The sequence below is a fragment of the Colius striatus genome, unplaced genomic scaffold (assembly GCF_028858725.1).
Source record: "Colius striatus isolate bColStr4 unplaced genomic scaffold, bColStr4.1.hap1 scaffold_117, whole genome shotgun sequence".
NCBI classification, from domain to species: domain Eukaryota; kingdom Metazoa; phylum Chordata; class Aves; order Coliiformes; family Coliidae; genus Colius; species Colius striatus.
The window spans coordinates 25,526-47,873 of NW_026908408.1; the positions used below are offsets into that span (position 1 = coordinate 25,526).

General features: G+C 67.1%; 1 protein-coding gene across 1 annotated transcript in view; it reads right to left on the reverse strand.

The window, feature by feature from the left end:
- LOC133629069 (disks large homolog 4-like) overlaps positions 1–14,231 on the reverse strand; it is a gene marked incomplete at its 3' end in the record, with an annotated part of 36,523 nt that extends 22,292 nt beyond the window's left edge. Inside the window, 7 exon segments of the mRNA XM_062019706.1 lie at positions 1,342–1,478; positions 3,747–3,916; positions 8,111–8,235; positions 9,687–9,737; positions 11,555–11,609; positions 11,760–11,827; positions 14,126–14,231. Of these exon segments, the coding sequence (XP_061875690.1) occupies positions 1,342–1,478; positions 3,747–3,916; positions 8,111–8,235; positions 9,687–9,716 (462 nt within the window).
- Positions 14,232–22,348: the final 8,117 nt, after the last annotated feature.

The window sequence follows — 22,348 nt, forward strand, 5'->3', positions numbered from 1 at the left end:
AGGCACTGGGAGGTACTGGGAGACACAGGGGGGCATCAGGGGGGGTACTGGGGGGCACTGGGGGGCATTGGGAGGCACTGGGAGGCGGGGGGGCATCGGGGGGGGTACTGGGGGGCACTGGTGGGCATGGGGGGCGTCAGGGGGGGCACTGGGGGGCATTGGGAGGCACTGGGAGGCGGGGGGGCATCAGGGGGGGCACTGGGGGGCACTGGGGGGGAACTGGGAGGTACTGGGAGGCACTGGGAGACACGGGGGGTCATCAGGGGGGGCACTGGGGGGCACTGGGGGGCACTGGGAGGCACTGGGAGACACGGGGGGTCATCAGGGGGGGTACTGGGGGGCACTGGGGGGCACTGGGAATCACTGGGAGACACGGGGGGGCATCAGGAGGGGTACTGGGGGGCACTGGTGGGCATGGGGGGCGTCGGGGGGGCACTGGGGGACACTGGGAGGCACTGGGGGGCACTGGGAGTCACTGGGAGACACGGGGGGGGCATCAGGGGGGGTACTGGGGGGCACTGGGAGGCACTGGGGAGCACTGAGGGGGCATGAGGGGGCACTGGGGGGCATGGGGGGGTACTGGGGGGCATTAGGGGGAACTAGAGGGTACTGGGAGGCACTGGCAGGCATTGCAGGGGCACTAGGGGGGCACTGAGGGGGCACTGGGGGGTGTCAGGGGTCAGGAGGTCACCCAGGGGTCACCCAGGGGTCAGGGGGTCACACGAGGTCACACCAGGGTCACTCAGGGGTCACAGGGGGGGTCTGCTGCTCCTCCAGTCCCTCCCAGTACCCCCCCCCAATCCCTCCCATCCCCTCCCAGTGCCCATCCAGTCCCTCCCAATCCCTCCCACTGCCCCCTCCAATCCCTCCCAGTGCCTCCCAGTCCCCTCCAATCCCTCCCAGTTCCCTCCCAGTGCCCCCCAGTCCCTCCCAGTGCCCCCCATCACCTCCCAGTGGCCCCCATCACCTCCCAGTCTCCTCCCAGTGCCCCCTATCACCTCCCAGTGCCCCCCATCACCTCCCAGTCTCCTCCCAGTGCCCCCCATCACCTCCCAGTGCCCCCCCATCACCTCCCAGTCCCTCCCAGTCCCTCCCAGTGCCTCCCAGTGCCCCCCCATCACCTCCCAGTCCCTCCCAGTCCCTCCCAGTGCCCCCCCATCACCTCCCAGTCCCTCCCAGTCCCTCCCAGTGCCCCCCATAACCTCCCACTCCCCTCCCAGTCCCTCCCAGTGCCCCCCATCACCTCCCAGTGCCTCCCAGTGCCCCCCCATCACCTCCCATCACCTCCCAGTCCCTCCCAGTGCCTCCCAGTCCCTCCCAGTCCCTCCCAGTGCCCCTCACCGCCAGGATCTTGTCCCCGATCTGCAGCCGCCCGTCCTTGTGGGCCGCCCCCCCCTCGATGACTTTGGTGACGTAGATGCTGTTGTCCCCGGGGATGTGCTGGTTCCCCACCCCCCCTGCGATGCTGAACCCCAGCCCTGGGGGGGACACGGGCAAAGGGGGGGTCAGGCAGGGCTGGGACCCCCCAAAACACCCTCAAAACACCCCCAAAACCTCCCCAAAATCCCCCCAAAACATCCCCAAAACCTCCCCAAAAACCTCCCCAAAAACCTCCCCAAAACACCCCCAAAACCTCCCCAAAACATCCCCAAAACACCCCCAAAACACCCCAAAAACCTCCCCAAAATCCCCCAAAACACCCCCAAAACTCCAAAACAGCCCCAAAACTCCCCCAAAATCCCCCCAAAACCTCCCCAAAACTCCAAAACAGCCCCAAAAACCTCCCCAAAACCTCCCCAAAATCCCCCCAAAACCTCCCCAAAACTCCAAAACAGCCCCAAAAACCTCCCCAAAACTCCCCCAAAATCCCCCCAAAACCTCCCCAAAACTCCAAAACAGCCCCAAAAACCTCCCCAAAACCTCCCCAAAATCCCCCCAAAACCTCCCCAAAACTCCAAAACAGCCCCAAAAACCTCCCCAAAACACCCCCAAAATCCCCCCAAAACCTCCCCAAAACTCCAAAACAGCCCCAAAAACCTCCCCAAAACCTCCCCAAAATCCCCCCAAAACCTCCCCAAAACTCCAAAACAGCCCCAAAAACCTCCCCAAAACACCCCCAAAATCCCCCCAAAACCTCCCCAAAACTCCAAAACAGCCCCAAAAACCTCCCCAAAACCTCCCCAAAATCCCCCCAAAACCTCCCCAAAACTCCAAAACAGCCCCAAAAACCTCCCCAAAACTCCCCCAAAATCCCCCCAAAACCTCCCCAAAACTCCAAAACAGCCCCAAAAACCTCCCCAAAACACCCCCAAAATCCCCCCAGGGTGGTCCCAGGTGGTCCCAGTGCCGCTGTGGGGGTCCCAGGGGGTCTCAGGGGGTCCCAGGGGGTCCCAGAGGGTCTCATTGCCACTGTGGGGGTCTCAGGGTGGTCCCAGGGGGTCCCATTGCCGCTGTGGGGGTCCCAGGGGGTCCCAGTGCTGCTGTGGGTGTCCCGGGGGTCCCAGGGGGGTCTCAGGGTGGTCCCAGGGGGTCCCAGGGGGTCCCAGTGTCACTGTGGGGGTCCCAGAGGGTCCCAGGGGGTCCCATTGCCACTGTGGGGATCTCAGGGGGTCCCAGGGTGGTCCCAGGGTGGTCCCAGTGCCACTTTGGGGTCCCAGGGGGTCCCAGTGCTGCTGTGGGTGTCCCGGGGGTCTCAGGGGGTCCCAGGGTGGTCCCAGGGTGGTCCCAGGGTGGTCCCAGTGCCACTTTGGGGTCCCAGGGGGTCCCAGTGCTGCTGTGGGTGTCCCGGGGGTCCCAGGGGGGTCTCAGGGTGGTCCCAGGGGGTCCCAGGGGGTCCCAGTGCCGCTGTGGGGGTCTCAGGGGGTCTCATGGGGTCTCAGGGGGTCCCAGGGGGTCCCATTGCCACTGTGGGGGTCTCAGGGGGTCCCAGGGGGTTCCAGTGCTGCTGTGGGGGTCTCAGGGGGTCCCAGGGGGTTCCAGTGCTGCTGTGGGGGTCTCAGGGGGTCCCAGGGTGGTCCCAGGGGGTCCCATTGCCGCTGTGGGGGTCTCAGGGGGTCCCCATGCCACTTTGGGGGTCCCAGGGGGTCTCAGGGTGGTCCCAGGGGGTCCCAGGGGGTCCCAGTGCCGCTGTGGGGGTCTCAGGGGGTCTCATGGGGTCTCAGGGGGTCCCAGGGGGTCCCATTGCCACTGTGGGGGTCTCAGGGGGTCCCAGGGGGTTCCAGTGCTGCTGTGGGGGTCTCAGGGGGTCCCAGGGTGGTCCCAGGGGGTCCCATTGCCGCTGTGGGGGTCTCAGGGGGTCCCCATGCCACTTTGGGGGTCCCAGGGGGTCTCAGGGTGGTCCCAGGGTGGTCCCAGTGCCACTTTGGGGTCTCAGGGGGTCCCAGGGGGTCTCAGGGGGGTCCAGAGGGTCCCAGGGGTGGTCTCAGGGGGTCCCAGGGGGTCCCAGTGCCACTGTGGGGGTCCCAGGTGGTCCCAGGGGGGGTCCCAGGGGGTCCCAGTGCTGCTGTGGGGGTCCCAGGTGGTCTCAGGGGGTCCCAGGGGTGTCCCAAGGGGTCCCAGGGGGTCCCAGTGCCACTGTGGGGGTCTCAGGGGGTCCCAGGGGGTCTCAGGGGGTCCCAGGGGTGTCCCAAGGGGTCCCAGGGGGACCCAGTGCCACTGTGGGGGTCTCAGGGGGTCCCAGGTGGTCCCAGGGGGTCCCAGGGGGTCCCAGGGGGTCCCAGTGCCACTGTGGGGGTCCCAGGGGGTACCTTTGGGCCCTTTGATGAGTTTGACCTCCACGACCTTCTCGGCGGGGCCCTTGCGCCGCATCACGTACAGACGGACGACGGCTCCGGCCTCCTTCAGAGCCTCGACCGCGGCGCTGTGCGGCACCTCCCGCACGTCAGCCTCGTTCACAAACAGGATGCTGTCGTTCACCCTGCACAGCACCCCAAAACACACCCTCAGGGGGTCCCAGGGGGGTCCTGGGGGGGTCACAGGGGGTCCTGGGGGGGTCACAGGGGGTCCTGGGGGGGTCACAGGGGGTCCTGGGGGGCTGGGAGGGTGCAAAGGGGTCACATCCTGCACACCAGCCTCGGTCACAAACAGGATGCTGTCGTTCACCCTGCACAGCACCCAACACACACCCTGGAGAGGGTCCTGGGGGGCTCTGGGGGGGTCTGGGGGGGTCACAGGGGGTCCTGGGGGGGTCACAGGGGGCAGGGAGGGGGCTGGGAGGGTCACATCCTGCACACCAGCCTCGGTCACAAACAGGATGCTGTCGTTCACCCTGCACAGCACCCCAAAACACACCCTCAGGGGGTCCCAGGGGGGTCCTGGGGGGGTCACAGGGGGTCCTGGGGGGCTGCAGGGGGGGTCACAGGGGGTCCTGGGGGGCTGCAGGGGGGCTGGGAGGGTGCAAAGGGGTCACATCCTGCACACCAGCCTCGTTCACAAACAGGATGCTGTCGTTCACCCTGCACAGCACCCAAACACACACCCTCAGGGGGTCCTGGGGGGCTCTGGGGGGGACTGGGGGGGTCACAGGGGGCTCTAGAGGGGTCCCATGGGGGCTGGGAGGGTGCAAAGGGGTCACATCCTGCACACCAGCCTCGTTCACAAACAGGATGCTGTCGTTCACCCTGCACAGCACCCCAAAACACACCCTCAGGGGGTCCCAGGGGGGTCCTGGGGGGGTCTGGGGGGGTCACAGAGGGTCCTGGGGGGCTGCAGGGGGGCTGGGAGGGGGCTGGGAGGGTGCAAAGGGGTCACATCCTGCACACCAGCCTCGTTCACAAACAGGATGCTGTCGTTCACCCTGCACAGCACCCCAAAACACACCCTCAGGGGGTCCCAGGGGGGTCCTGGGGGGGTCTGGGGGGGTCACAGAGGGTCCTGGGGGGCTGCAGGGGGGCTGGGAGGGGGCTGGGAGGGTGCAAAGGGGTCACATCCTGCACACCAGCCTCGGTCACAAACAGGATGCTGTCGTTCACCCTGCACAGCACCCCAAAACACACCCTCAGGGGGGTCCCAGGGGGGTCCTGGGGGGGTCTGGGGGGGTCACAGGGGGTCCTGGGGGGCTGCAGGGGGGCTGGGAGGGGGCTGGGAGGGTGCAAAGGGGTCACATCCTGCACACCAGCCTCGGTCACAAACAGGATGCTGTCGTTCACCCTGCACAGCACCCCAAAACACACCCTCAGGGGGTCCTGGGGGGCTCTGGGGGGCTCACAGGGGGGCTGGGAGGGTGCCAGGGGGCTCCAGAGGGGTCCCAGGGGGGCTGGGAGGGTGCAAAGGGGTCACATCCTGCACACCAGCCTCGGTCACAAACAGGATGCTGTCGTTCACCCTGCACAGCACCCAAAAACACATCCTGGAGGGGGTCCTGGGGGGCTCTGGGGGGGTCACAGGGGGTCCTGGGGGGGTCACAGGGGGCTCTAGAGGGGTCCCAGGGGGGCTGGGAGGGTGCAAAGGGGTCACATCCTGCACACCAGCCTCGGTCACAAACAGGATGCTGTCGTTCACCCTGCACAGCACCCAAAAACACACCCTGGAGAGGGTCCTGGGGGGCTCTGGGGGGGTCCCAGGGGGGTCCTGGGGGGCTCTGGGGGGGTCACAGGGGGTCCTGGGGGGCTGCAGGGGGGCTGGGAGGGGGCTGGGAGGGTGCAAAGGGGTCACATCCTGCACACCAGCCTCGTTCACAAACAGGATGCTGTCGTTCACCCTGCACAGCACCAAACACACACCCTCAGGGGGTCCCAGGGGGGTCCTGGGGGGCTTTGGGGGGCTCACAGGGGGCTCTAGAGGGGTCCCAGGGGGGCTGGGAGGGTGCAAAGGGGTCACATCCTGCACACCAGCCTCGTTCACAAACAGGATGCTGTCGTTCACCCTGCACAGCACCCAAACACACACCCTCAGGGGGTCCTGGGGGGCTCTGGGGGGGTCACAGGGGGTCCCAGGGGGGTCCTGGGGGGCTTTGGGGGGCTCACAGGGGGCTCTAGAGGGGTCCCAGGGGGGCTGGGAGGGTGCAAAGGGGTCACATCCTGCACACCAGCCTCGTTCACAAACAGGATGCTGTCGTTCACCCTGCACAGCACCCCAAAACACACCCTCAGGGGGTCCCAGGGGGGTCCTGGGGGGCTTTGGGGGGGTCACAGGGGGCTCTAGAGGGGTCCCAGGGGGGCTGGGAGGGTGCAAAGGGGTCACATCCTGCACACCAGCCTCGGTCACAAACAGGATGCTGTCGTTCACCCTGCACAGCACCCCAAAACACACCCTCAGGGGGTCCCAGGGGGGTCCTGGGGGGGTCTGGGGGGGTCACAGGGGGTCCTGGGGGGCTGCAGGGGGGCTGGGAGGGGGCTGGGAGGGTGCAAAGGGGTCACATCCTGCACACCAGCCTCAGTCACAAACAGGATGCTGTCGTTCACCCTGCACAGCACCCCAAAACACACCCTCAGGGGGTCCCAGGGGGGTCCTGGGGGGGTCTGGGGGGGTCACAGGGGGTCCTGGGGGGCTGCAGGGGGGCTGGGAGGGGGCTGGGAGGGTGCAAAGGGGTCACATCCTGCACACCAGCCTCGGTCACAAACAGGATGCTGTCGTTCACCCTGCACAGCACCCCAAAACACACCCTCAGGGGGTCCCAGGGGGGTCCTGGGGGGCTTTGGGGGGCTCACAGGGGGCTCTAGAGGGGTCCCAGGGGGGCTGGGAGGGTGCAAAGGGGTCACATCCTGCACACCAGCCTCGGTCACAAAGATGCTGGGGGCGTCCTGGGGGGATTTGGGGGTCCCTGAGTGGATTTGGGGGTCTCAGGGGGGTTCCAGGGGGGTTATTTTGGGGGGTCCCAGGGGGGTCCCACCTGAGGTGCTGCAGCCCCCCCGGGGATGATCTCAGTGATGAAGATGCTGGGGGGGGTCCTGGGGGGGTTTGGGGGTCCCAGGGTGGATTTGGGGGTCCCAGGGGGGGTCCCAAGGGGGTTATTTTGGGGGGTCCCAGGGGGGGTCCCACCTGAGGCGCCCATCCTGCACCACAGCCCCCCCCAGGGATGATGTTGGTGATGGAGATGCCAGGGAGGTCCTGGGGGGGTTTGGGGGTCCCAAGGTGGATTTGGGGGTCCCAGGGAGGATCTGGGGGTCCCAGGGGGGTTATTTGGGGGGGGGTCCCACCTGAGGCGCCCGTCCTGGGCTGCAGCCCCCCCGGGGATGATCTTGATGACGAAGATACTGGGGGGGTCCTGGAGGGGTTTGGGGGTCCCAGGGTGGATTTGGGGGTCCCAGGGGGGTTATTTGGGGGGTCCCAGGGGGGTTTGGGGGGGCCCCAGGGGGGTTATTTTGGGGGGTCCCAGGGGGGTTATTTGGGGGGTCCCAGGGGGGTCCCACCTGAGGTGCTGCAGCCCCCCTGGTGATGATCTCAGTGATGAAGATGCTGGGGGGGTCCTGGAGGGGTTTGGGGGTCCCAGGGTGGATTTGGGGGGTCTCAGGGTAGATTTGGGGGGTCCTGGAGGGGTTTGGGGGTCCCAGGGTGGATTTGGGGGTCCCAGGGGGGTTATTTGGGGGGTCCCAGGGGGGTCCCACCTGAGGTGCCGCAGCCCCCCTGGTGATGATCTTGGTGATGAAGATACTGGGGGGGTCCTGGAGGGGTTTGGGGGTCCTGGAGGGGTTTGGGGGTCCCAGGGTGGATTTGGGGGTCCCAGGGAGGATTTGGGGGTGCCAGGGGAGTTTGGGGGGGTCCTGAGGGGGTTTGGGGGGGTCCCAGGGGGGGTTATTTGGGGGGTCCCAGGGGGGTCCCACCTGAGGTGCCGCAGCCCCCCAGTGATGATCTCGGTGATGAAGATGTTGAGGGGGTCCTGGGGGGGTTTGGGGGTCCCAGGGTGGATTTGGGGGTCCAGGGGGGTTTGGGGGTGTCCCAGGGGGGTTATTTTGGGGGGGTCCCAGGGGGGTTATTTGGGGGGTCCCAGGGGGGGTCCCACCTGAGGTGCTGCAGCCCCCCTGGTGATGATCTCAGTGATGAAGATGCTGGGGGGGGTCCTGGAGGGGTTTGGGGGTCCCAGGGTGGATTTGGGGGGTCTCAGGGTAGATTTGGGGGTCCCAGGGGGGTCCCAGGGGGGGGTATTTTGGGGGGGTCCCAGGGGGGGTCCCACCTGAGGCGCCCGTCCTGGGCCGCAGCCCCCCCGGGGATGATCTTGGTGATGAAGATGCCGGGGTCGTCGCCCACGTGGGGGTTGTCGGTGCCCCCGGCGATGCTGAAGCCCAGCCCCGAGTTGCCCTGGGAGGGGGCACAGGGGTGTGAGCAATGGGGGGCACTGGGGGGGCACTGGGAGGCACTGGGAGGCACTGGGGGGTACTGGAGAGGCACTGGGAGGGGTCTGGATAACACTGGGGGTCACTGGTGGGGTACTGGGGGGCACTCGGGGGGTGTTTGGGGGGATTGAGGGGTACTGGTGGGGTACTGGGGGGCACTGGGAGGTACTGGGAGGCACTGGGGGGTACTGGAGAGGCACTGGGAGGGGTCTGGACAACACTGGGGGGTACTGGTGGGGTACTGGGGGGCACTGGGAGGCACTGGGGGGTACTGGAGAGGCACTGGGAGGGGACTGGGAGGGGTCTGGACAATACTGGGGGGCACTGGTGGGGTACTGGGGGGCACTCGGGGGGGATTTGGGGGGATTGGGGGGTACTGGTGGGGTACTGGGGGGGTACTGGGAGTGTACTGGGGGGGTACTGGAGGGGTACTGGGGGGTACTGGGGGGGGTACTGGGAGTGTACTGGGGGGTACTGGGGGTACTGGGGGGGTACTGGGAGTGTACTGGGGGGTACTGGAGGGGTACTGGGGGGCACTGGGGGGTACTGGGAGTGTACTGGAGGGTACTGGGGGCAATGGGGGGCACTAGGGGGGTACTGGGAATGTACTGGGGGGGTACTGGGGGTACTGGGAGGCACTGGGGGGGCACTGGTGTGATACTGGGGAGCACTGGGGGGCACTGGGGAACACTGAGGGAGTCCTGGTGGGGTACTGGGGGGCACTGGGAGGGTACTGGGGGGTACTGGGGAGGAATTGGGGTGTTGAGGGGTGTCAGGGGTTTTGGGGGGTCCCAGTGGTTTTGGGGGGGTCTCAGGGAGGTTTTGGGGGGTCCCAGGGGGTTTGGGGGGGGTCTCAGGGTGTTTGGGGGGTCTCAGGGGGTTTTGGGGGTCCCAGGGTGGTTTGGGGGGGTCTCAGAGGGTTTGGGGGTCTCAGGGTGTTTGGGGGGTCTCAGGGGGTTTTGGGGGTCCCAGGGTGGTTTGGGGGGGGTCTCAGAGGGTTTGGGGGTCTCAGGGGGTTTGGGGGTCTCAGGGTGTTTGGGGGGTCTCAGGGGGTTTTGGGGGTCCCAGGGTGGTTTGGGGGGGTCTCAGAGGGTTTGGGGGTCTCAGGGTGTTTGGGGGGTCTCAGGGGGTTTTGGGGGTCCCAGGGTGGTTTGGGGGGGTCTCAGAGGGTTTGGGGGTCTCAGGGGGTTTGGGGGGTCTCAGGGTGTTTGGGGGGTCTCAGGGTGGTTCGGGGGTCTCAGGGGGTTTGGGGGGGTCTCAGGGGGGTTTTGGGGGGGTCTCAGGGGGTTTTGGGGGGGTCTCAGGGTGGTTTGGGGGGTCTCAGGAGGTTTTGGGGGGTCTCAGAGGGGTTTTGGGGGGTCTCAGGGGGTTTTGGGGGGTCTCAGGGGGTTTTGGGGGGCTCCCAGGGGGTCTCACCCTCTCCAGTGTGATCTCCTCGTATTCCATCTCGCCCTCGGTGCCGTTCACCTGCGGGGGGGCAACGGGGTCAGGGGGGTCTCAGGGGGGTCCCAGGGGGGTGTCAGGGGGGTCTCAGGGGGGTTCTGGGGGGGTCTCAGTGAGGGGGGGGGTCTCAGTGTGTTCCCAGGGGGTCCTGGGGGGGTCTCAGGGGGTCCCAGAAGGGTCCCAGGGGGGGTGTCAGGGGGGTTCTGGGGGGGTCTCAGTGAGGGGGGGGGTCTCAGTGTGTTCCCAGGGGGTCCTGGGGGGGTCTCAGGGGGTCCCAGAAGGGTCCCAGGGGTGTCTCAAGGGGGTCTCAGGGGGTTCTCAGTGAGGGGGGTCCCAGGGGAGGCCCCAAGGGGGGGGTCCCAGTGATGGGGGGTCCCAGGGGGGTCCAAGGGGGGTCCAAGGGGGGTCCAAGTGGGGGTCTCAGTGAGGGGGGGTCCCAGAGGGGTCCCAGGGGGGTCCCAGGGGGGAGTCTCAGTGATGGGGGTCCCAGGGGGCTCTCAAGGGGGTCCCAGGGGGGTCCCAGGGGGCTCTCAAGGGGGTCTCAGGGGGGTCTCAGTGAGGGGGGGTCCCAGGGGGGTCCCAGGGGGGTCTCAAGTGGGTCTCAGGGGGGTCCCAATGATGGGGGTCCCAGGGGGATCCCGGGGGAGGTCTCAGTGATGGGGGTCCCAGGGGGCTCTCAAGGGGGTCCCAGGGGGGTCCCAGGGGGGTCTCAAGTGGGTCTCAGGAAGGTCTCAGGGGGGTCCCAGTGATGGGGGTCCCAGGGGGGTCTCAGGAGGGTCCCAGAGGGGGTCTCAGTGATGGGGGGGTCCCAGGGGGGTCTCAGTGAGAGGGGGTCCCAGGGGGGTCCCAGGGGGGGTCTCAGTGATGGGTGGTCCCAGGGGGTCCCAGGGGGGTCCCAGGGGGGTCTCAGGAGGGTCCCAGGGGGGAGTCTCAGTGATGGGGGTCCCAGGGGGGTCCCAGGGGGGGGTCTCAGTGATGGGGGTCCCAGGGAAGGTCTCAAGGGGGTCCCAGGGGGGTCTCAGTGAGGGGGGGGTCCCAGGGGGGGAGTCTCAGTGATGGGGGTCCCAGGGGGCTCTCAAGGGGGTCTCAGGAAGGTCTCAGGGGGGGTCCCAGTGATGGGGGTCCCAGGGGGCTCTCACGGGGGGTCTCAGGGGGGTCTCAGTGAGGGGGGGTCCCAGGGGGCTCTCACGGGGGGTCTCAGGGGGGTCTCAGTGAGGGGGGGTCCCAGGGGGGTCCCAGGGGGGTCTCAAGTGGGTCTCAGGGGGGTCCCAATGATGGGGGTCCCAGGGGGATCCCGGGGGAGGTCTCAGTGATGGGGGTCCCAGGGGGCTCTCAAGGGGGTCCCAGGGGGGGTCCCAGGGGGGTCTCAAGTGGGTCTCAGGAAGGTCTCAGGGGGGTCTCAGTGATGGGGGGTCCCAGGGGGGTCTCAGGAGGGTCCCAGAGGGGGTCTCAGTGAGAGGGGGTCCCAGGGGGGTCCCAGGGGAGGTCTCAGTGATGGGTGGTCCCAGGGGGGTCCCAGGGGGATCAAAGGGGGGTCTCAGGAGGGTCCCAGGGGGGTCTCAGTGAGGGGGGATCCCAGGGGGTCTCAAGGGGGTCCCAGGGGGGATCCCAAGGGGGGGGGGGTCTCAGTGATGGGGGTCCCAGGGGGGGTCCCGGGGGGGTCCCAGGGGGCTCTCAAGGGGGTCCCAGGGGGGTCTCAGTGATGGGGGTGTCCCAGGGGGTCTCAAGGGGGTCCCAGGGGGGTCTTGGGGGGGGTCCCAGGGGGCTCTCAAGGGGGTCCCAGGGGGGTCTCGGGGGGGGTCCCAGGGGGGTCCCAGGGGGGGTCCCGGGGTGTCACTCACATACGCCGGCGCCTCCAGCGTGTCGGTGTTGACGATGACGGGGGGGCGAGTTGGCCTTTGGGGGGGGGGGGGTGTGTGACTGTGAGACCCCCAAATCCAGCCCCCTCCCCCACCCGAGTGACGTCATCACCCGTGACGTCACACCCAGTGTCACGTGACCCCCGTGTGACGTCATCGCCCCAAGGGCGCCCCCCCGTGGCCGAACCTGGCTGGGCAGATGGGCCGGGGCTCTGCTCCAGGGGGGGGCGAATCCTCATCTTGGTACCGGTATTTCTGGAGGGGGGGGGGGACAGCCCCGTGAAGGGAGGGACACACAGACACCCCCATGTCGCGATAGAGCCCCCCCCATCGCGATAGAACCCCCCCCCACAACACCCCACAGATCCCCCCCCCGCCTCCAGGCCCCTTGATTTTGGGGGGGGAGGATGGCACAAACATCCCCCCCCCACCACCTTTAGGGGAAGAGGGGGACACACAGATACCCCCATGTCACGATAGAGCCCCCCCGTCGCGATAGAACCCCCCCCCCCACGACACCCCATAGACCACTCCCCCCTCCAGGCCCCTTGTTTTTGGGGGGGAGGATGGCACAAACATCCCCCCCATCACCTTTGAGGGGAAGAGGGGGACACTCAAACCCCCTGCTATCGCGATAGAGCCCCCCCCATCGCGATAGAACCCCCCCCACAACACCCCACAGATCCCCCCCCCGCCTCCAGGCCCCTTGATTTTGGGGGGGAGGATGGCACAAACATCCCCCCCCACCACCTTTGAGGGAAGAGGGGGACACTCAGACACCCCTCCTATCGCGATAGAGACCCCCCATCGCGATAGAACCCCCCCCACAACACCCCATAGACCCCGCCCCCCCCCTCCAGGCCCCCTTGTTTTTTGGGGGGGAGGATGGGACAAACATCCCCCCCCACCACCTTTGAGGGAAGAGGAGGACACTCAGATCCCCTCCTATCGCGATAGAGAGCCCCCCCCCCATCGCGATAGACCCCCCCCCACTGCCCTTGTGACCCCACAGATCCCCCCCCCAGACCCCTTGTGTTTAGGGGGGGGGTGGGGACACTCCCCCACCTCCCCACTTGGAGGGGGGGTCAGGGAGGACACACAGACCCTTCCTATCGCGATAGAGCCCCCCCCCCATCGCGATAGACCCTCCCCCACTGCCCTTGTGACCCCCCAGAACCCCTGTTTTGGGGGAGGGGGACACAACAACTCCCCCTCCCCCACCTGTGGGGGGGGCACAGACACACTCAGTCCCCCCCCATATCGCGACAGAGCCCCTCCCTATCGCGACAGAGCATCCCCCACACTGCCCCTGTAACCCCCCCAGACCCCCCCATGTCACATCCCTACTCGGGGGGGGGTCGAGGGGACACCCACCCCCCCCCAATATCGCGATAGAAGCCCCCCAAGCACCCCCCCCCCACCAATTAACTGCAGCTAATTAAGCCCCGCGGGTAATTAAGCACCGTGGGGGGGGGGAGGGATGGCACCGTTTCCCCTCCCTCCATCGCCCCCTCCCCCACCCATCGCCCCTCCCCCACCCCCCAGCGCTCCCAGTTTAATCCCGGCCAGGGATTAAGGGAATAAACTGGGGAGGGGGAGGGGCGGGACAAACCCCCCTCCCAGTGCTCCCAGTGACCCTGGGGGGGCTCCCAGTGCACCCAGGACCCCTTCCCCAGCATCTCCAGTGCCTCCCAGTGCCCTCCCCAGTGCCTCCCAGTGCCTCCCAGTGCCCTCCCCAGTGCCTCCCAGTACCTCCCAGTGCCCCCTATTCCCCCCAGTCCCCTCCCCAGCATTCCCAGTCACCCCCAGTGCCCTCCCAGTCCCTTCCAGTCCCTCTCCCAGTGCCTCCCAGTCCCTCCCAGAGCCTCCCAGTGCCTCTCCCAGCACTCCCAGTCCCTCCCAGTCCCTCTCCCAGCACCTCCCAGTCCCTCCCAGCGCTACCAGTCCCTCTCCCAGTGCCTCCCAGTCCCTCCCAGAGCCTCCCAGTGCCTCTCCCAGCACTCCCAGTCCCTCCCAGTCCCTCTCCCAGCACCTCCCAGTCCCTCCCAGCGCTACCAGTCCCTCTCCCAGTGCCTCCCAGTCCCTCCCAGAGCCTCCCAGTGCCTCTCCCAGCACTCCCAGTCCCTCCCAGTCCCTCTCCCAGCACCTCCCAGTCCCTCCCAGCGCTACCAGTCCCTCTCCCAGTGCCTCCCAGTCCCTCCCAGAGCCTCCCAGTGCCTCTCCCAGCACTCCCAGTCCCTCTCCCAGTCCCTCCCAGTCCCTCTCCCAGCGCTCCCAGTCCTCCCCAGTGCCCCCCCAGTCCCTCCCAGCGCTCCCAGTGCCTCCAGTCCCCCCTCCCAGTCCCTCCCAGTGCCTCCCAGTCCCCCCCCAGTCCCCCCCAGTCCCCTCTCCCAGTGCTCCCAGTCCCCTCTCCCAGTCCCTCTCCCAGTGCCTCCAGTGCCTCTCCCCAACGCTCCCAGTGCCTCTCCCAGCGCTTCCAGTCCCTCCCAGCGCTCCCAGTGCCTCTCCCAGTGCTCCCAGTGCTCCCAGTCCCTCCCAGCGCCGCGCGCGCACCTTGCAGCCGAAGCCGAGCGAGAGGCTGCGGCGCCGCCAGACCACGCGGCACTGACACAGCAGCGGCGAGAAGCAGCCGCCGGCCCGGGGGGGCCCCGCGACCGCCGCCCCGCAGCCGCCCGGGCCCGGGGCCGCCATCCCCCGCCCCCGGCCCCATCGACACCCCCCCCGGGCGACCCCCCCCCGGCGCCCGGATTAACGCGGATTAACGCGGATTAACGCGGATTAACGGGGAACGGACTGACCGGGATTGACCCTCGCGGGACGCCGTCACGGCCGCGCTTTGACCCCGCGCGGCCGCCGTAGGGCCGCAATTAACCCCAATTAGCGCTAATCAATGGCGATTGACGCCCCCTTAAACTCTAGTTAACAACACCCACCTCAATTAGTGCCCCCAGGCCCAAACTGGCCCACCTTAAAGATCAATTAACCCCCTTAAGCTCCAATTAACCCCAATTAGCGCTAATTAATGGCGATTGACGCTTCCTAAACATCAATTAGCGACCCTTAAAGTCTAATTAACAACACCCACCTCAATTAGTGCCCCCAGACCCAAAATGGCCCACCTTAAAGGTCAATTAACCCCCTTAAGCCCCAATTAACCCCAATTAACACCAATTAACGCCAATTAACGTCTCCTAAACACCAACTAACCCAACTAAAACCCAATTAACAACCTCAAAGCCCAACTAACGCCCCCAGACCTCGATTAACACCCCTTAAACCCCAAGAAACCCATTTTAATCCTCAATTAACCCCAATTAACCCAAATTAACCCCCCAAACCCCAATTAATGGCCCTTAAACCACAATTTACCTCAATTAACCCATTTATACCCCAATTAACCCATTTATACCCCAATTAACCGCCCTTAAACCCCAGTTAACCTCCCTTAAGTCCCAATTACCAACCCCAAACACCAATTAACCCCAATTAACACCCGTTAAAACCCAATTAACCCCTTTATATCCCAATTAACCCCCCTTAAACCCCAATTAATTGCCCTTATATCCCCAAAACCCCAATTAACCCCCCCCAGGCTCCAATTAACCCCAATTAACCCCCTAAGTCCCAATTAACACCCCTTAAACCCCGATTAACAACCCAAACACCAATTAATCCCAATTAACCCCTTTATAGCCCAATTAACCCCCCTTAAACCCCAGTTAATCACCCTTATATCCCCAAAAACCCCAATTAACGCCCTTAAACCCCCCCCAGGCTCTAATTAACCCCAATTAACCCCCCTTCGCCATTGCCTCGGCGCGCCAAGAGTTAAAAGGGGCGTGGCCAGCTCGGAGCCGCTCGGCGCATGCGCAGTTCGGTCCCGGCCCCCCCCCCCCCCCCCATGGGCTGGTCACCGGGGTAACGGCGCGAGGCCGCGTCGCCACGGCAACGGGCGGGAAAGGGGCGTGTGCAAAAGGGGGCGGGGCCTGAGGGGCCGAGGCGTCGCCACGGCAACGGGCGGGAAAGGGGCGTGTGCAAAAGGGGCGGGGCCTGAGCAGAGGCGTCGTCATGGCAACGGGCGCGCGCGGGATGGGGATGGGGGGGATGGGGGGGATGGGGGAGTTTGGGGGGTTTTGGGGGCGTTTGGGGGGTTTGGGGGGGGTTTGGGGGGATTTGAGGGTTTGGGGGGGTTTGGAGGGGTTTTGGGGGTTTGGGGGGTTTGGGGGGTTTGGGGGGATTTGGGGGATTTGGGGGGTTTGGGGGGTTTGAGGGGGTTTGGGGGGGATAGGGGGTTTGGGGGTTTGGGGGGGTTTGGGGGGATTTGAGGGTTTGGGGGGGTTTCGAGGGGTTTTGGGGGTTTGGGGGGGTTTGGGGGGATTTGGGGGATTTGGGGGGTTTGAGGGGGTTTGAGGGGGGGTTTGGGGGGATTTGGGGAGGGAAGGGGGGGTGTGGGGCAGGAATGGGGGGGATGTGGGGCAGGAGGAAGGTGGGGGGCAGGAAGGGGATTGGGGGGGCAGGAGGGGTTGGGAGGGCAGGAGGGGGGCTCAGGTGGGGAGGGGGCAGCAGGTGAGGATGGGGGGCAGAAGGGGATTAAGGGGGGTCGGGATGGGGATTCGGGGTGCAGGAGGGGGATTTGGGGGGTCAGGACGGATTGGGAGGCTCAGGATGGGATTGGGGGGGGCTCAGGACGGATTTGGGGTGCAGGAGGGGGATTGGGGGGCTCAGGACGGGATTGGGGGGCTCAGGACGGGATTGGGGGGCTCAGGATGGGATTTGGGGTGCAGGATGGGGATTGGGGGGCTCAATATGGGATTTGGGGTGCAGGAGGGGGATTTGGGGGCTCAGGATGGGATTTGGGGTGCAGGAGGTGGATTAGGGGGCTCAGGACGGGATTTGGGGTGCAGGAGGGGGGATTTGGGGGCTCAGGATGGGATTGGGGGGCTCAGGATGGGATTGGGGGGGGCTCAGGACGGGATTTGGGGTGCAGGAGGGGGATTGGGGGGCTCAGGACGGGATTGGGGGGCTCAGGACGGGATTGGGGGGCTCAGGATGGGATTGGGGGGCTCAGGACGGGATTTGGGGTGCAGGATGGGGATTGGGGGGCTCAATATGGGATTTGGGGTGCACAGGAGGGGGATTTGGGGGCTCAGGATGGGATTTGGGGTGCAGGAGGTGGATTAGGGGGCTCAGGACGGGATTTGGGGTGCAGGAGGGGGATTTGGGGGCTCAGGATGGGATTGGGGGGCTCAGGATGGGATTGGGGGGGCTCAGGACGGGATTTGGGGTGCAGGAGGGGGATTGGGGGGCTCAGGACAGGATTGGGGGGCTCAGGACGGGATTGGGGGGCTCAGGATGGGATTGGGGGGCTCAGGACGGGATTTGGGGTGCAGGAGGGGGATTGGGGGCTCAATATGGGATTCTGGGGTGCAGGATGGGGATTTGGGGGCTCAGGACGGGATTTGGGGTGCAGGAGGGGGATTTGGGGGCTCAGGACGGGATTGGGGGGGCTCAGGATGGGATTGGGGGGCTCAGGACGGGATTTGGGGTGCAGGAGGGGGATTGGGGGGGCTCAATATGGGATTTGGGGTGCAGGATGGGGATTTGGGGGCTCAGGACGGGATTTGGGGTGCAGGAGGGGGATTTGGGGGCTCAGGACGGGATTGGGGGGCTCAGGATGGGATTGGGGGGCTCAGGACGGGATTTGGGGTGCAGGAGGGGGATTGGGGGCTCAATATGGGATTTGGGGTGCAGGAGGGGGATTTGGGGGCTCAGGACGGGATTGGGGGGGCTCAGGATGGGATTGGGGGGCTCAGGATGGAATTGGGGGGGGTCAGGACGGGACTGGGGGGGGGGGTCCAGGCAGAAAGTGGGGGGGGTGAGCGGGGTTTTTCACCCACCCCCCCATCCCCAAAACCCCCCGTTGGGGCCACAGCTCTGGGGAGGGGGGGGTGGGAGTGAGGAGGAGGAGGATGAAGGTTTGGGGGGGGGGTGTAACACCTGTATAACCCCCCCCCCACCCCCCAAAACCCACCCCCCAACCCCCCCACGCGGTTGCCACGGCAACTCCCGCACCCACGAAACGCCCCCTGCGTGGGGGGACACACGTGACACCCCCCCCCCCCCCAAAAATCCCATCAGCACCCTCGGCACGGCCTCGACCCCCCCCCCCAACCCCCCCAAAAAGTGATGGAGACCCCCAAACACACCCCCCACACCCCCCCAAAACACAAGTAGGGACCCCCCAGACGATGCACAGCGAGCACAGAGACACCCCAGAGACCCCCCCAGGAAGACCCCCCCCCAGGACCCCAAATCTGACCCAAAACAGCCCCTCAGGACCCTCAGGACCCCCCAAAATCACAGAGCAGCCCCCCAAGACCCCAAAACAGCCCCTGAGGACCCTCAGGACCCCCCCCAGATCACACAACAGCCCCCCAAGACCCCAAATCTGACCCAAAACAGCCCCTCAGGACCCCCCAAAAATCACACACAGCAGCCCCCCAAGACCCCAAATCTGACCCAAAACAGCCCCCCCAGGACCCTCAGGACCCCCCAAGATCACACAGCAGCCCCCCAAGACCCCAAATCTGCCCCAAAACAGCCCCTCAGGACCCCCCCAGATCACAGAGATCCCCCCAAAGATCCCCCAAGAGACCCCTCAGGGACTCCCAAGGATCCCAAATCTGCCCCAAAACAACCCCCCAGGACCCTCAGGACCCCCCAAAATCACACAGTAGCCCCCCAAGACCCCCAAACAACCCCTCAGGACCCTCAGGACCCCCCCAGAAGCACAGAGACCCCCCCCAGGACCCCCTCTGATGACAGAGAAGCCCCCCAAGACCCCCAAGAGGTTCCCCCCAGGACCCCCAAATCTATCCCAAAACAACCCCCAGGACCCCAGGGACCCCCCCAGATCACAAAGCAGCCCCCTGAGACCCCCCCTCCAGGATCAGAGACCCCCCAGGACCCCCCCAGATCGCAGAGAAGCCCCTGAGACCCCTCCAAGGATCACAGAGACCCCCTGAGACCCCCCCAGGATCCCCCCAGATTGCAGAGCAGCCCCCCAAGACCCCCAAGAGACCCCCCCCCCAGCACCCCAAATCTGCCATGAAACAACCCTCCAGGACCCCCAGGACCCCCCCCAGACCACAGAGTAACCCCTTGAGACCCCCTCCCCGGTATCAGAGACCCCCCTCAGGACCCCCCCAGAGCTCAGAGCAGCCCCTGAGACCCCCCCCCAAATCCCCCAGCATCCCCCCGACACCCCAAAGCATCCTCTGCCCCCCCCAAGACGCCCCCAGATCACACAGCAGCCCCCCCCAAAACCTCACAGCAGCCCCCTGAGACCCCCCCCAGGACCACAGAGACCCCCTCCCAGGATCACAGAGACCCCCCCCACGACCCCCCCCAAATCCCCCAGCATCCCCCTGACACCCCAGAGCATCCTCTGCCCCCCCTAGGACACCCCCAGATCACACAACAGCCCCCTCAAACCTCACAGCAGCCCCCCCAAACCTCACAGCAGCCCCCTGAGACCCCCCCCCAGGACCACAGAGACCCCCCCACGACCCCCCCCCGCATCCCAGAGCATCCCCCTGACACCCCAGAGCATCCTCTGCCCCCCCCAAGACGCCCCCAGATCACACAGCAGCCCCCCCAAACCTCACAGCAGACCCCCAAACCTCACAGCAGCCCCCCCGCATCCCCAATCGACCCCCCACCGCCCCCTCCCACCCCCAAACTCCCCCCCTCGCCCCCCCCCCCGCATCCCAGAGCATCCCCCTGACACCCCAGAGCATCCCATCCCCCCCCTTCCATCAACTCCCACGGCCCCCCCCCCAACTTCCCTCCCCCTCCCCCTCCTCACAGCCCCCCCCCTGCTCTCTGAGACCCCCCCAAAACCCCTCCGGGACCCCCCCCCAAAGCCCCCCCCGGCTGTACCTTGGTGGTGACGATGCACAGACAGTCCATGGCCGCGGCTCATGGGCCGCCGGGGCGGGCGGGGGGCTCGGCGGGGGCGGGGGGAGTGTTGGGGGGGGGGGGGAGGGGAGGGGGGGGGAAAATGGGGTGCGGGGGGGGGGGAAAGATGAGCGTGGGGGGCGTGGGGGGAGGGGGAAGAGGCGGAACGGGGGCTCCGGGGGAGGACGGAGGAGGATGGAGGAGGATGGAGGGGGGGGGGGGGGATGCGGGAGTGGGGGGGGGAGGGGGTCGAGGGGAGCGGGGGGGGGGCGCGGAGATGGGGGGGGGGCGATGGGTGGGTGGAGAAGGAGGGGGGGGGTCGCGGAGGTGGGGGGGGGGGATGGAGATGGGGAGGGTGGAGGAGGGAGAAAATGGGGGGGGGTGGGGTTGGGGGGGGCAGAGGGATGGGGGTTTGAGGGGGGGGGCGTCGAGGAGCGAGGGGGGGCTGCAGGACCCCCGGGGGGGGGGGAAGGATGGATGGAGGGGGGGGGCTGCAGGAGAAAGGGGGTGGAGGGGGAGGGGGGAAGGATGGAGGAGCTGGGGGAGGGGGGGGGGTCGCGGAGCCACCCAGGGGGGTCTCAGGGGGTCTCAGAGTCCCAGAGGGGGGGGTCGAGAAGCCCCCGGGGGGGGTTGGAGCGAGGGGGGGGGGTCTCGGAGCTCTGGGGGGGTGAAGGATGGAGGAGAGAGGGGGTGGAGGATGGGGGGGGGGGAAGGATGGAGGAGCTCGGGGGGGGGTCTCGGGGGTCTCAGAGTCCCCCGCGGGGGGGGGGTCGCGGAGCCCCTGGGGGGGGGTCTCGAAGCCTTTGGGGGGGGGTCTCAGACCTCTGGGGGGGGGTCTCAGAGCTCTGGGGGGGGGGTGAAGGATGAGGAAGGGGAGGGAGGGGAAGGATGAAGGAGCTGGGGGGGGGGGAGGGGGGTCTCGGGGGGGGGTCTCAGAGCCCCCCCGGGATTTTGGGGGGGGGGGGGTGAAGGATGAGGATGAGGAGTGGGGGGGGGATGAAGGATGGATCGCGGAGGGGGGGGGGTCGGAAGGAACCGGAGCCCCCGGATGCGGTGGGATCGTTCTTGGGGGGGGGGGGGGAGGGGCGTTAAGGGGGGGGGGGAGGATTTTGGGGTGCGGGTGGAGGAAGGGGGGGGAGGATTTTGGGGAGGGGGGAGGGGAGGGGGCTCGGAGAGGCCGGTTTGGGGTGGGGGGGGGGGGGGGTTCGGGGTTTGGGGGTGGCGGCGGCGGCGGCGGAGCCCGAACGGAACCGGGGGGTGGGGGGCTGGGGGGGGGGGGGCGTGAAGATGGGGGGGGGGGGCGGGGTGTTTTGGGGGGGGGGGGGTTAACCCTTTGGCTGCCGGAGCCGAGGAGGAGGGGAGGCGGGGATTAGGCTGAGGTGGAGCGATTTGGGGGGGGGGGGAGGGGGAGTGAGACCCCCCCCCCCACGCTCAATTTGGGGGGGTCCCGAGGTGGGGGGAGGGTCCTGAGGTGGGGGGGGGGGGGGTTACCCGGAGCCTCGGGGGGGCTGGGGGGGGGCTCGGTCACTGTTGCCTCGTAGCTCTCCTGGATATCTGAGTAATTGGGGAGGGGGGTGTCAGTGGCTTTGTCCCCCACTAAACCCCCCCCAAGACCCCCCCCCCAGACCCCCCCCAGACCCCCCCCCAGACCCCCCCCAGAGCCCCCCCCAGGTCGTACCGAGCAGGGCTTGGAACAGGGGGCTCTGCAGGACCCCCAACAGCTTGCTGAGCCCGGAGTCGGGGGGGGGGTCCCAGAGCTTCCTCCAGCAGCTGCAGCGGGTCCGACCCTGCGACCCCCGCGGTGGGTCAGAGACCCCCCAGGGGCACCCCGAAATCAGGCATCGGGAGCCTCCCCCCCCCCAGGAGAAACAACAGGGGATAGAGACCCCCCAGGACCCCCCCAATGAGTCAGAGACCCCCTGGGACCCCCCAATAGGGGATAAAGACCCCCCCAGGACCCCCCCCAATGGGTCAGAGACCCCCCAGGACCCCCCTAATGGGTCTGGGACCCCCCCAATATGGGTTTAAAGACCCCCTGGGACCCCCCCTAAAGGGTCGGGGGACACCCCAAATAAGGGATAAACACCCCCCCAGGACCCCCCCCCAATGGGTCAGAGACCCCCCAGGGGCACCCCAAAATCAGGCATCGGGAGCCTCCCCCCCCCCCCAGGAGAAACAACAGGGGATAGAGACCCCCCAGGACCCCCCCCAATGGGTCAGAGACCCCCTGGGACCCCCCCCAATATGGGTTAAAGACCCCCCAGGACCCCCCCAATGGGGGATAAAGACCCCCCCAGGACCCCCCCAATGGGTCTGGGACCCCCCCAATAGGGGATAAAGACCCCCCAGGACTCCCCCCAATGGGTCAGAGACCCCCCAGGGGCACCCCAAAATCAGGCATCGGGAGCCTCCCCCCAACCCCCCCCCGTCCAGGAGAAACAACAGGGGATAGAGACCCCCTGGGACCCCCCCAATGGGTCTGGGACCCCCCTAAAGGGTCGGGGACCCCCCCAAATAAGGGATAAAGACCCCCAGGACCCCCCCAATGGGTCAGAGACCCCCTGGGACCCCCCCCCAATAGGGGATAAAGACCCCCCAGGACCCCCCCAATGGGTCAGAGACCCCCCCAGGGGCACCCCAAAATCAGACATCGGGAGCCTCCCCCCCCCCCAGGAGAAACAACAGGGGATAGAGACCCCCCAGGACCCCCCCAATGAGTCAGAGACCCCCTGGGACCCCCCAATAGGGGATAAAGACCCCCCAGGACCCCCCCCAATGGGTCAGAGACCCCCCAGGACCCCCCTAATGGGTCTGGGA